Source organism: Bombus pascuorum, chromosome 12 (genome assembly GCF_905332965.1).
Source record: "Bombus pascuorum chromosome 12, iyBomPasc1.1, whole genome shotgun sequence".
In the NCBI taxonomy this organism is placed as follows: Eukaryota; Metazoa; Arthropoda; class Insecta; order Hymenoptera; family Apidae; genus Bombus; species Bombus pascuorum.
Window position 1 is genome coordinate 12,881,145 of NC_083499.1, and position 15,316 is coordinate 12,896,460.

Sequence of the window (15,316 nt, forward strand, 5' to 3'; positions counted from 1 at the left end):
GTCGCCTCAGACGTCTGCTCGATCCTACTCTCACGTTGAACCTTCCCTTTAAGCTTTCCGTTTATTCTCGTTTCCACCTTCGATTCTTCCGCTTTCAATAAAATCCCGCGATGGCTTTGGACGCGAACGAGAAGAGCTATATCCTGGACGCGAGGAACAACTACGAGGACGTAAGTAAAAATCACGATTTCTACGACCTGACCGTGAATCACTGTTATTTTCTTTGTTAGTTCCTCGGAGAACACGGTGACGTATGTAGATAATGCGTTGTTCGAGTAGTGTTTCTTCGCCGTGAGCTAACACTGTCATTTAAATTATTACGAACATTGCAGAGGAATACGGATAGGTGTAGTAACTGGTAGGATTTCGCGTAATCCGGTTTGTTTGAAGTGGCTAGCGCGACTAGTTTCGGATTTGTAACTGTTGGACGGTGAATTTGCGCGAATCGAAGTGATTTCTGTCGTTTCGGTTGTAATTGAATCGAAGTGAATATGTGAAACGCGATGGTGGTTGAGTTTTCGAATAGATCGCAAGTTCGGAAAACGATGTTTGTCTCGCTGTAATCGTGGTATTCGTACCTGCTCATCGTTAGTTTCCGAGTATCGGAGGATGTGATTGAAAATTTGGCCTCGTAATTTAGATTCAAGTAAAGTTTCGTGATCTCCTTGTTATTTAGAGATCGGTCGTTAAAGTGAAGTGGAAGTTAAGTTAAACGCAAATCTGAAGTAAAAAGGTAATTTTGAAGTGATTCGTGAGAAATGATTTTACAGATTCTTTCTGACGAATTTATTTTTCGAAATTGTAACTATTTAAAGCAAAGCGAGAGAGAGAGAGAGAGAGAGAGAGAGAGAGAGAGAGAGAGAGATGTAGTTTTTTGATTCAAAGTATTCTTAGTGTTATCGTGACAAAGAGGAAAAATCTATAACTCATCGGATATACATCTACGCGTTCTTTTTTCTACGTATCTCTTTATTATCATTTCTCTTACTGTCTGTACGTGCTTTATATGAAATTATTACTCTTTATGTCCATGCTTTTAAATATCCTGCGGTAGTATTTTCTGAATGCCTCGAGATATTATCCTATTTACGTAGTAATCGAGAATGTATAGATAGATGGAGGCTCGAATGGATATAAAATCTCGACGAATAAACGCGAGAAAATCAATTCTATTTAATTTATATATTATATTATATTAATTATGAAATTTCATAAGAAACTTTTTTTATGTTAAATTATGATAAATTAATGTATTTAATACTAATTTAACTTAACTTCTCTGATAACGCGTAGAGTTATAGTTTCTCAACTAAAAGTTTAATTCACAACACCATGAATTAACTTCAATCGTATCAGAAACGTCGTCAGTTGCACAAATCTTATTACAACGTACATCCGTACAATATGTCTCTACGGGGTGGGGCATGTAAATGGGACAATTTCAATATTTCTATTACTCGTAACATTTATAAACAATAATGTTCGGAATAACACTATCAAACGGTAAGTATGGAACAATATATTTGATTATAGCGATACTTTCACTATTTTCAATATATATTTATACCTCTTTAATTTTATTAAATTACGACGAGTTTAATAAACCATAATAATATTATGAATTTAATGTATCAGTCGAGAAGATTACAAATTTCGTAAATTTTTCATCCTTAAAAATCGAAGAATTTTAGTCTCTGGTAGTACTGCCTAATACGAAAATTATCGAAATTTAATCGTTTCTCTGTTTGAAAATTTCGTTTGTATCATTAGTAATGTTTAATTAATAAATTATGTAAACGCGATAAGATAGCAATATAATATAGTAACTAAGCTCTCGATATAAAAGATATAGAGTGAGAAGCTGGGAATAAGAATGCAACAACCTCTTTGTAATACGCTATCGGCCAAAAGCACAAATAAATTATTATTATTACCATTATTATCATTCGTTTATATGACAAATATAACGTGATCGAATAAAAGAAAGGTAAAAATAAAAAAAGGAGAACATTGTTCCAAAGAATGTAATTTTACGCCTAATGATTTTATCGTGATTAATATTCGGAAGTGAACCTTGCTATTAATATTGGCTTTAAAATAGGGTGGCAGTCTGGGTTCGGAGGAATCTTACGACGACATGCGACAACTTGTCGGGGTAAGAAATACAGCTAATTAACTAGATTTTATATTCGATCGAACGTAGTTTATGTCAGAGTTAAATAAGCGTATGCATGAATTTTGCATGAAATATTTTATCCTCTCGCCAACTTTCGTTTCGTTACGATCAATATCTGGGATTAATATTTTGTAATTGTATGAAATTAAATATATAATACGAAGAATAAAAAGTAAAGAATTTCGTCGATTACCATGATCATTAATTCAAATTGGAACGTTGAAAATCGAACAGTGGATCTCAATCATTCTGAATGAGATCGGACTACAATATGATATTTCTCTATATATGTATAATATAAATTCCTATCGAGCGAATATTCCATCGGTCGAGCATCATGCTAACAGAATATTTTATTATTAAAATGTCTATTCGCATAATGTTTTCAACGCAAAGATATTCTATGCAAATTTGATTTCAGTTATTATTAATATATAATTTTTATAGTAACACACGTATATACGAATATTAGATAGTTGAAAGCTTGGACGTGGTAAATCAAAGGATTTACAATTTATGAGATCTTTCGACGAACGATTCGATCTTTTTCCGTTGCCTCAAATAACAAGAATTTTATTAAATTAAATCAGTACTCGTAGATTTCTGTGCTCGATTAATACGAATACTTCGACAAGAAACTTTTTTTTTTATTTTCTTTTATCACTGTATGCTCTTTGATATAACTAATTCTTGTTAAATCATATTCTACTCTCACTATTTTTCTTTCTTCCTCTAATTTATTTTATTTCTTGTCGATATAAATGAGATATAATCTTATAGGAAAAGAACGAAGAATCTGGAAAATTCAGTAGTCTACCCCTGGCCAGTTTTAATTTCATCAATTCCATCATTGGCAGTGGTGTTATTGGTAATTCGAATATACGATATAATTTAAAAAATCCTTCAACACCGAATTATAAAATGTAGAAATTTTTAATATATTTTTATCTATCTATCTATCTATCTATCTATCTATATATCCGATTAAGAAAAATTCGTCATTGTAATTGAATGTAATACAATTATATGAAATATATTCGTTTTATCTATACATGTTAATTTATGTAGAATAAAAAGCGGTTGTGTGTAAAATTCCAAGTATGTATCTTAATATCTAGTCAACACTTCTAATTAGTGATTCCTTTTTGCGAAATTTTAATGGCCTCCTCATCTTTATCGAGCATCTCGCGTTATTCAGCTATTCCCATATATAACTTTAGTCTCAACTTATCTTCGTTTGTAAATTAAAAAGTGAGATATATTTTATGCAAAAAGGCAAATATACATGTAGTATACGTCAATATGGACATAGAAGATTATAGGTTTGCATCAGGAACCTTGGCCTTCTTTAAATTTTGTGATTCGTATCAGTTTTATCTTTTTCAGGGAGAAGCTGTTGGCTCGATGCCTACTCCCTTTGGATCATCTCGTATCGGACGAATGATTCATCAGGGATCTCCTATTTATGTAACCATCGTGTTCATTCGGTTAACACGTTATGGGATCGAAAACGATTTTTAACAGTGATCTCATTTATTAATTAGTAATAATTACAGTGAATCGACGAGTTGCAAGTCGGAAATTACGAACGCTTCGTTTATAATCTTTAGTTTATAATTTTGTTGTCATATAAACAGACGATTCGTAATTTAGAAAATTTATTTGTAAAATTTCATTCGTTTTATTGCCAATATTTCGTTTATCGATATTAACAACTTGTACGTTTAAACTTATCAAATTTCTCTAATAATATTAATTTAATTATACAACGTATAAGAAGACCCTAATATCTATTCTATCCGAAATCTTTGCAAATAATACCGATAGCTATGAATATATATTTCACCATCTGTCATGTATTTATATTGCAGCATCGTAACGATAAAAATCTATAAAATGATACTCATTTTATTTTTTAAGAGACAAAGTAAAGATTGTTTCGGTGTTTAAGGAGTAACAATTATTTCGAATCGCATGAAGAAACGAAAGAAGGAGGAAACATTGATTGATACAATTTCCAGGTATACCCTACGCTCTTCACCAGGCTGGATTTGGCCTCGGGATAGTATTATTAATACTAGTAGCAGGCCTCACTGATTACTCTTTAATTTTAATGATTAGAAGTGGAAACATTTGCGGTGAAATGAGTTACCAGGGTTTAATGAGAGCCAGTTTCGGTCGTACAGGATTCTATATTCTTACGACTCTGCAGTTCATTTATCCATTCATAGGTATATGCATCTTTTATAACCGCAAGGTAGTAGTCGTAATAACGATTAATCTCTACTATTCTCCTCTTCTTCTTCAATATCGTATCTTCTTTTCAAATTTTGTGATACATTTTGAAATACATTGACGAAAGATAGTAAAGTGTTTATATATCGTATAATAAAACGAAACATTCAAACATTATCTTACGTTTCGATCCCGCCGCGGTTTTCAAATTTTATGATTTAATCTCGCTTCAGTTTCAACCCTGAAAGAAGACTTTTAATGCTTCGATAAAAACTTTAGCATACAGTTGTAGCGTGAAGTCACGCGTATCAATAACGATCCTTTCATATTTTTCACAAATTAAAGAAATTTTGTAACCGTAGAGAAAGTATAATTTGGTCGAAAATGATTTTCACATCCAGTCATACCTTAGATTCTTGGAGGATAACAGGGTTTTAATCGTTTATTCCGAGAATTAAAATCGCGATTGCGAGTCTTTTCTATTAAAATTAAATCATCGACCTATTTTATTACCTAGAATTATCTGAAACACGTATTACCTATTATGTTTCACAATTATATGTAGATATCAAAGTTTCAAGTAAAGAAAAAAGAAAAAGAAAGAGTTTGGTGAACTTTCTGAAGCAGGTGTCTGAATCAAAGCAACGTATCGGAAAATACTCGCTTTCGCGCACCATTGAAGCTCGTTTGGAGAACTTTGGAGTGCAGCGGTACTTGTATATACAAGAGGCCACCATTCGTACAGTAACTTATTCGTCTTTTCCTTTTCAGCGATGGTCTCTTATAACGTTGTTGTCGGCGACACGGTGACGAAAGTGCTAATAAGGGTAACAGGGATGAGCGAGACAAGCATTTTCGCTCATCGTCAAGTGGTTGTCTTGTTCGCGACCGTTTGCATCACTATACCGCTGTGTCTTTATAGAAATGTTGCTCGTTTGGCCAAGATCTCGTTTCTTTCGTTGGTCTGCGTTGGTTTCATTCTATTGGCTATTTTAATTCGGATGGGTACGATGTCAGCAATTGTGTGAGTGATCTTTCAAATTTCCTTCCTCTTCTTTCAAAATTCTCTTTCAAAATTTCCCTTAACATACACTTCCTTTTTCCAAAAATTAATTGTTTATAGCTGCATGATCGCGTAAAACCTTTCAATTTTTTTTACGTTAACGCTGCAATAAACAAAGTATGCCATTTTTCACATCGTATTTGTATTACACGTACATTACGTTGATTTGCTGTGCAATATTATCGCCCGGTTCTTTTTCTATCTCCTTCTTCTCTTCCTTTTCTATTGACGATAAATGACGATAAACGACGACAATCCCTAGGCAATTAAACGTGGAATCGATTCGATTTTCAGGCCAAGCCAAGAGGATAGTTGGCGATTCGCGAATTTCCCCGGCATTATTCCATCCGTTGGAATTATGGCATTCGCCTTTATGTGCCATCATAATACATTCCTTATCTACGAGTCTATAGAAAGGGCTACTCAACAAAAGTGGGACATCGTCACCCATTGGTCGCTCTTCACTTCCTTCGTGATCGCAACAGCTTTTGGAATCATCGGATATGCCACGTTTACCGCGTACGTTCAGGGTGATCTTATGGAAAATTATTGCTGGGACGATGATCTCATGAACTTTGCCAGAATCATGTTCAGCGGGACTATTCTACTTACTTTTCCCATTGAATGCTTCGTCACAAGGGAGGTGAGTTATCTTAATTTTCGCAATATCTTTTCTCAAGTTCTAGACCAGTATTGAAATTCTTTGAGAATTACTCGTGTTATATATTTTCACTTTTTCCTTCGATATTACAAAATATTTTAAGGCTCTTTGTGCTTTTTCTAAATGCTGAAAATTAATATTTCACCATTAGACAACTACATTAAATTATTCATATTGTCTACTTTATCAATAAAACATTGAATATCATTTTAAAGACTCCTCGTTGTAAAAACCTATCGTAAAATTAATCTTTAGATATTAATCTAATATCGAAATAACTGTACTTGCTTTGCATTTGAATTACTACAAAAATTACTACCAAAATTTACTTAAAAAATCAATATTTAGCGATAAACCAACTCTATTTTCTTTGTATTCGAGTGTTGAGAGACTTTTAGAGATTTACCTCCGGCATCGAATGAATTTTATTAATTAGGACAATTGTATTTCGTTCCCATTAAATTCACAACAAGGTAAGACGATAGACCCGAAAATTATCGTAAATGAAAATGGCACGGGTGTAAGAAAGATTACGGCGTAATATTGGAATGTCGTGAATAATGGAAAGTGAATCGTGGAAAAGGAGGTGGAGAAACCTGAATAAAGAAACTAGGTAAATTGAATTGCACGTCAAAAATATAATAGTCAAAGCAAAATATACTGAAGATGTTTGCTAACAACTAATCATAAAATTTATCGCGATATTATCGTTAATGTTTAACTTAACATCAAAGGATAAATTGATTCATAATTGACTATCGATTTGAAAATTAAAAATTGCAATGCTTCGAAATTGAACAAATTCATTCTATACAAGCTTTTAAATTAAATATTATTGAGTTTTTCTAATGGCTAAAGAGTTCTATCATCGAAGGTCTACTTATTTAACTATTAATAATCTCTCTCGGTAATAGAAAAAACATCAGTGGTAATCCTTTCCCCCAGAGCGTTCACCTCAAGGAGAAGTAGTTACTTGATCGAGTTTTACACCGAAGTAACATATATCCTGCAATCAAGTTCTCCTCAACCACCATAAAGGATAAACAAAATTCATAATTTAATGACATCTGTGATCAGAGATGTTAACGAACTGAATTAATTTTCCTTCCTCATCAAGCATTAATAACAAATAATAAAATTGTATCGGACCTAATAAAATATTCACAATTTGGTTTATTGCTCTTTTTATCGATCTCCAGTTTTCGTTGCGTAATTGTAAAGCTTCCTCGAAACATTTTCGCATAAATTATTTCTAATTAACCGATATATTTCTATAAATTCTCCTTTTCTTAAAATCTCATTTAAATGTCAATTAAAGCCAGAAAATTATTTGTTGCGCAATGTTAATTATCGCATGAACATGTACAGTTAATTTTGGATTACTCGCACTGTTTTTCTAATTTTCTATAAAATCTCTCTCTGATTTTCTATAAAAATTAGGATTGGACGGGGAGAGTAAAAGAAAGGAGAAGGATTTAGAGAAATTTTCCATAAATGTATGAATATCCGCGACCATCTAACGATAACACATGGAATCTATTGCCCGTTAAAACGATTATTTAATGAATTTATACAAAAAATTGTATACATTGTATACAGATTAAATGTTCGACGTAAAGTCGAAAAATTTGTGAAAATTTGTTGCAGGTAATACTGACGGCGATCAAAGGGACCGATGAGCTCGAAGATCATACTGCATACGTCCCTAACTCCGACCGGAAATACTTGATAATAACTTTGTCGATAGTGGTTGTCGCATACCTGATATCGATGTCAACAGATTGTCTGGGTGTGGTTCTCGAATTGAATGGAATCCTCGCTGCTGTACCTCTAGCTTACGTTCTACCTGGCCTGTGCTACCTCAAACTCGAAGATGGACCAATTCTTTCCTCCAAAAAGCTTCCGGCGCTTGGTTTGATGTCCGCTGGCGTGTTTGCCGCGGTCTCTGGTTTGCTGTTGCTGATCCTGAACAACGATACTTCCAGTTCCTGCGTGCATGGACAGGTAATGCCGTATTGTATCGAGGGTATGAATAGCACGAATTTCGATTCAAGCATGAAAAGTACCGTTAGTCCGATATAATCGAGCACGTTCGAATTGACCGAGGAATTTTCAAAAGCTTTTATTCAAAGCAGATAGCTTTGCGATGCTCGAAGTTGCGGTTTTAATTTCAAGTCAAAGGAATTTCAATTTTCTCTGTCTCTCTTTCTGGTTTCTTTTTGGTTTTTGATTTTGGTAATCGAATGCAACAAGTATGAAGGAGCATGATAAGTCACGTTTTGTGTTTCTTATGTAAGAGCGATTTTTAAATTCAATATGTTGTCTAGCTCTTCTTTCGTTTGATCCTGGAAATGTGTACGTGTCTTTCTTACTCTTTTATTTGTTAAAAAAATTTACCAAAAGAGAAGATATATATATATTAATAACATTGGTATTAATCAAGTTAAAATAATTTTTTATATAATAATTTCACCTATTTTCAGAAAGCTTACATATTTATATCCATCTATCCATTATTCTCTTCTCCGATCATTTCATATTAAAATACTCTTTTTTTAGTCACCAAATGACATAAAAGTCGGAAAATCATCAAAAATAGATTATCTCAATATATTCTTTCCATGTGATCTTCGATCTTCGATCGAAATAGGATAAGGTATAAAATTAGACTGCGGAGATTTATGCAATGTCATGCTTTTTATGAGCAATTATAAAGAAAAAAAGAGATTTATTTTACTCACTAAATATGATAATGAATACTGTACTCGTATTTGGGTATTACATGTATACCTATTTTTGAATGTCGTGACCATCCTGCGCTTTCTTGCACCTTTAAATTTCCCACAAACGCATAAAAGTCCGCGGTCTACTTATAGTAAATCACGTTTCAACGTTGCTGGAGCATCATTACATTATTGGTAGTAACATTATTATTGTTATCGGAATGGAGGGGAGTAGGATTTTGTTTGATTAAATCGAGAAACAAAAATCAAAAGCTTTCTCTTCCACGGTTAAAATCTACGTGCTTAGTATATATGCCGTAGATATTATAGTAATGTAACTACTGAGAAATCTGGGGGGAAAATATATCATGCTGAACAAGCGAAAACACGTTGAAAGTTTAAATATGTTATAATACACGATGTACCATGAGTAGATTGAAGAGACAACTACTTGTTAAATATATTGGCACTTTATTCTGTGGAATGCGTGAATTTAAATATTTTTCAAATCAGAAAACTATAGACAATATCGTAATATATGATGACCTTGCGTTGCGCACATTTCTTTCGGTGTTGGAATATCATTGATTGTGACGAGATTAATAGAAATCATACCTAGCTCTTCCTTTAATTAATTTTAATATTTTATAATACGAGCCGAGTCAACTGAAACATCTTATGATTAACGATGTTTTAAATCTTTTAATTCCATAGAATCATACCTGTTATGTCCTTTTTTACGGCCTAAAATATTTTTTATCAATATTTAGTTCATGGTATTCTTAATATTTAACATTTAATATTTAATTGTTCGATCTTTCGGTACTAGGTAAAAAAAATCTTAATTTTTCTTTTTTATCGAACTTTTTAATCGATAAAAATGTATCTTGTTCTTATAATTATGAAATTATTGATTTGCAAAGTGTTTGGTAGCTGAAATTTACGTGCACCTGGGTGAACATACATACTGATATAAGATACGTACGATTGGTCCGACGAATTCATAAGTAGCTTTATAAATGGCAGTGTTGAAGTTGATTACAAATGTAGGGATTGAATGGTGGGTGAGAAATTATTTACCCGAGTCGTAGTCGTTTCATTCCAAACAGGCAACGTATAACGTATAACGAAGTCAGAGAGGCTGTCGGACGAATTAATTGCAAATGCTATATTTAATTGCTTGCAGATGAAGCACATTATTTAGTCGACGTAGCAGTGTAAGGTGTTCCACGAAATTAATAGATTTTCTATTTAAATTTAAAAAGCATATAGTATTTATTGATAAATATAGCTGCCAATAAATTACTATTCATATAGAGCCATGAAACTACTTTCGATTGATTAATTTCATCAAACGACAAGAAATATTTATAGAAAGACTTATTTTGATGAAATGAAAAATTAAAGAAAAAGACGGTAGGCAGGGAGTTAAAGGAATGGGGAAAAAAGTATGGCGATAGATCCGAGCATGATGGAAAGCATCGAATAGGAAATTCAAGAGAAAATTCTATTCTTTCTTTTTGATGATGAGTTGATATATGTATAATGGAACTGAATGCATGATATCGAGAAAAAATATTATTTCCATCGAATATCAACTCTCGATGTAACTAGATATATTCTTTGTCGATCAGAACGATACTCATTATAATCAAATAAATAATATTAATAAGCTGTTGCGACACTATTTTTCGAATCTTTATCATAGGGGCATATTACGAAACAAAGGGTAGCATACCAGGATTTTGTATTAAAAAAAGAAGGAGGAACAATATGATACAATGGTTTTTTCATTCGATATTGCATCGAAAGTATTTTGTAACGTGAGAAAGGATTTACTTAATTGCAAATCATTCTACAGTTTTTTTATTTTCTTTTAGACAGTTTGTTAACTATTCTGCAATTTGTTTGCACAGTTGATATATTTCTAAACATAGTAAACGCGTCTACCATATAGCGTATACGTATAGTCCATAGTAACGCGTTTTCTTTCTTTTTCTATCTCTTCTCTTTTTTTCCTTCTTCTCAATACGAAATCGAACTATATTTGTTTCCTGAAAGAGTTTAGTTTTAACATAGGTGAAATATACAAGATATTTCGTAGGATCGGTGCAATTACAAAAGTAGATATTTGAAAATCTGAAACAAGATAACTTACTGAAGTTTTCAACAACACGCAATTACCTTTACCTTCCTGTTTTCAATATAATTATTCGATAAACATTTAATTTTTATTTCTGCATGCCAATTAAAATAGCATAATCTTTACAATACAAAATAAGTGTGTGTGTGTGTGTGTGTGTGTGTGTGTGTGTATGTTATGAAAAATAAAGTCAATTTATGTAATAAAATTTGCAAACAGTTATCTTGTTTTAGATGTATTGTAGAAATGTTTGATTTTTTAATTGCATTAAATCCTAAGAAGTGCAACGTATTAGGCCTAATAGGTATTAACTAATATACACGAAAGAGTATAATTCGCATAGATGGGGGATATAAAACAATCAGAGACCACGATAACGAAAGTATTTATCGAAAACCGATAAAGAATCTAATTATTTAAATTACGCTCCGGTTGAAATCTTTATGCTTATTGTAAAGAGTTCGCGCAAAATCTACCGGGTGTCCGTAAAATTTGTATTTTGTATATCTGTATATCCTGTATATGCGTGTATCTATGTGTACTTATCTCTCTGTCTAACTATACAGAATATATATATATATATATATATATATATATATATATATGTATATGTAACAAAGTATTATTATGATGCAAACGAAAGTATTGTATCTTAGAATATTCCTGTATTTTCTTAAAATAATGTTATTAAAATTTATTATATCATTTTTAATCATTAATCTTCATATATTATATATTAGGTTGTCCGAAAAGTTTCTTTCGTTTTATAAGGAAACAATAGACGCACAATGCTTTTTGTTTTATATTAGTTTATTGAATTATGCACGAACATAATAATAGAAATAGAGTGAAATAGATCATACCTAATTCAATAAAATAATATAAAACAGAAATTGTTGTTCATCTATTATCACCTTATGAAATGAAAGAAACTTTTCAGACAACCTAATATATTGTAAATGCGACATAATTTCCATTTTCACAGAATATAATATGAAAAATAAATCTATTGTTTCTTTTTATAGTAAAGGAATCTCAAAGGATGTAATACTTTCATCTATGTTAATACATTAGACCATGAATTTAAAAAATGAGCTCATATTACGACGATTTTTTCGATCGTAATTCTACAGGAATTTTTTACATTGTTCCGATGGATAGACTCGTTCTTAAAGTAAGGTCCTCAACTTTTATTAATACTTCATATAGATATAGGAATGTATCAGCAAAAGTGTGTAAAACTTTAGGAAACCGTGTATATATTAAAAAACCAAAGTTTTAAGAACTATAAAGTTCGTGTAACAATTAGAAATTCTTGAAACTTAAGAAACTTCTGGAAAGTTATAAAATAGGTTAAATTTGCCAAAAATAGTTGCTATATATATCTGCCGAGAATTATAAAAAAAACTTTGAAATATGCTAAAATTCTTAAAATTATCTTTCATCTGGAGAACATCTTTTAATCAATTTAATCAATTTTTTATTTCTTAGAAAAATCACGAGGTATTCTAATTACATTAAAGTAAAAATTTTGACACTTTCTCGAGTCTTCTCATTTCTTCTTATGCTTTTACCTACATTTTGTAAAAGTTGGATTTCTTTAGTTTTCAAATAGTTCTTCGAAATTAAAAGGATCCATTAAGATTTTGGCAAAATAGAATATACAAGAAAGTAGAAGCACTGTAATTAAAAATATAATACGTACTACTAACTCGCTAACAAAATAAAAGCTATATAATGCAATACAATCCTATACAAGCAAGTTAAATTATATTCTACGGACACCCGGTATTTTTCTATGTAATCAAAAGAGTATATAAGATTAAAAATTGAACATGAGCTATGTGAAACAACAACAACAAGCAGCAGCAACAACAAACAAAAACAGTCATTATTGACAATCGCGTATTACAGACCAAGAACTACAAAAAAGAAAGACATAAGCAAGAAATGATAATTTGAATTCGTCAGATGGATTCCGTAGAGAATGTGTAAAAAAAAAAAAAAAAAAAAAAAAGGAAACCGTAGAAAGAGAATTAAGATATTCGAGAAGATACAACAGGTTCCTAATTCTCTTCTTAAATCGCAGTCTTTCGTTTACAATCATGATCATACTTTTCTATGATTGCTTCGCTCCATTCGCATAAAAAGAAACAAATAAATTTTTACACGCATCATCTATTTTTCAATCATTTATTTCTACGATTATACCGTACAAAATTAAATCTAACTAATGTTCAAACAGAGCTACCTATCGAGGAAAGAAACTCAAGTCTATTTTGAACGAAATATTTTCCAATCGGTTTAAATATTTTAATCGATTAATACACAATTACTCTATTACGATTTATAAGTTTTGCACATGTTCGTTTTCTAAGACTATCGCCATTTCTTCCGAAAGAAATTTCCTTTTCTAATGTTTGAATATTTTTTAATCGCGTAAAGAATGCACAAAACTGGAAAAAGATTGCACTGAATATATTGTATATAGCCAATACTGTTTCTTCTGATATAAGGATATAGTGCAATAATCTATTGTGATCTAACCCGTTAGATATAGAATCTTTCTTGGAATGTATATTTTTTCCTTGGAGAAACTGCTGCGACGACCTTTCAAAAAACAGATGCTTTATTTTTAAAAACAACAAAGAGATATTTATTATTGTTCACAGAACTATATGGATATATAGAGATATGTATGTATGTATGTATATATTGCAATCTAACGGGTTATGAACGATGTTAATAACATACCTAAGATTGTTCTATCATTCGTACGAACTGTTTATCGTTGAGCAAATGGAAACTTCCATTTCGTCGAAACCAGGACGAGTGATTACTCAGCGACAGACATGATGTTGAAAAATTGAATAAACAATTGGTTAGTAATAACAAGTTTTCAAGTACTATCTGCTTCAAAATGAAACCGTATTTGTATACAATTATTAATTGTATACAATTAAAAGCATATGATATTATATAGAAGTGTAGGTAGTTGATTGATTGATTTTGTTTTCAAAGATTATTTAATAAAAACGAAAGGAAATGACATATTGAATAAAAATACAGCGGGAAGTTTTACTAGTAACGTTACCGTAATCTGGAAGCTTGCCTTTCTTAACGCGCTTAATTCAATATAATTTACTGATATAATGAAATATTATTTTAATAAGAAGATATCTCTTTCTAATTCGACTGATATTTTAGAATTAAATTCAAACGAAATACAAATGATATTAAAATAAGATGCGTGCACAATTGGTTTTAATAACAGAATATAATTTCTTGATAAACATGTTTTCTTTCCATTGTTTGTCGTATATTATAAAATACACACGCGCGCGCGCACACACGTTTTATAATTCTATAAGAATAATTTTATGGAATTAACTAATTTTTGGAATAAAAATATTCATTAGTTCCAACCTCGATTTTCAAGGGAATATAATATTGAAAAGTATAGAGAAACAAAAAGAAAATCCATCAGATGTGTAGTTTGAGTTTTGCTCCAGTGAAAGGTGCGTTGTAAAATTGTTGCCAGAGAATCTATGAATAAATGCAAGTGTATTTACTCTGTGATACGTGTACAGATAGTCTATTTGTATGTTTCGTTGAAACAAGTCTATACTTAAAATGCTCTATTGTAAAGTTGATTGAATTTGAGATGAATAAATTCGAACAATAAAAGAACGAAAAGTGTTTAAAATCAGAATTAAATATTTTCCTATCTTTTTCCTACCTTTCTTTTTCCTTCCTTCTTTTTTCTCTGCACTCTCTTTCTTTATTCTGTTATTTTACTTGTAGAAAATCTTAATCTTAAGGACAGACGTATTTGCATACACATGTTAATACATCATACTGCGCATGTGCGTGCGTATTATGGCGACATCTAAACTGACATTTAAAATACATATAATATAAGTACATGTGTATTCTTTATTTATTTCTAATAGATGCACATATAAATGAGTATTAAATAGTACGTAATTATTTGTATAATGTATACAAATAAATATGTTTGCTGTATGTTCAGTGAATAATATAAAAAGTAAAATATACTTTTGATGTTGCTTTGAGGCCAAAATAACTTATTAATTCTTTATACAGGATATAAATAGAGGTTAAGAATAGAAAATAGAATTATAATCTCTTGAAACAATTTTAATTCCCATATAATCGACCACATAATCTTTTCTGTGAAACGATGTTTTTTATTTAAAACTTCCAAGCGTATTATAAACTATTTACAGTGTCATATGTACTGTATGTACTTAAATCATTACTTCTCTATGAATTGTATTTCTTATCATACCTT

At 31.0% G+C, this 15,316-nt stretch overlaps 1 protein-coding gene across 1 annotated transcript; it reads left to right on the top strand.

Annotated features, from left to right (window-relative positions):
* Position 1: 1 nt before the first annotated feature.
* Positions 2–11,460, top strand: LOC132912615 (putative sodium-coupled neutral amino acid transporter 11). The gene is made up of 7 exons (XM_060970180.1): positions 2–170; positions 2,102–2,155; positions 2,957–3,044; positions 4,198–4,407; positions 5,183–5,435; positions 5,769–6,117; positions 7,783–11,460. The coding sequence occupies exons 1-7, from the start codon at positions 111–113 to the stop codon at positions 8,215–8,217; spliced, it is 1,449 nt and encodes a 482-aa protein (XP_060826163.1). The 5' UTR covers positions 2–110; the 3' UTR covers positions 8,218–11,460.
* The last annotated feature ends 3,856 nt before the right edge of the window (positions 11,461–15,316 follow it).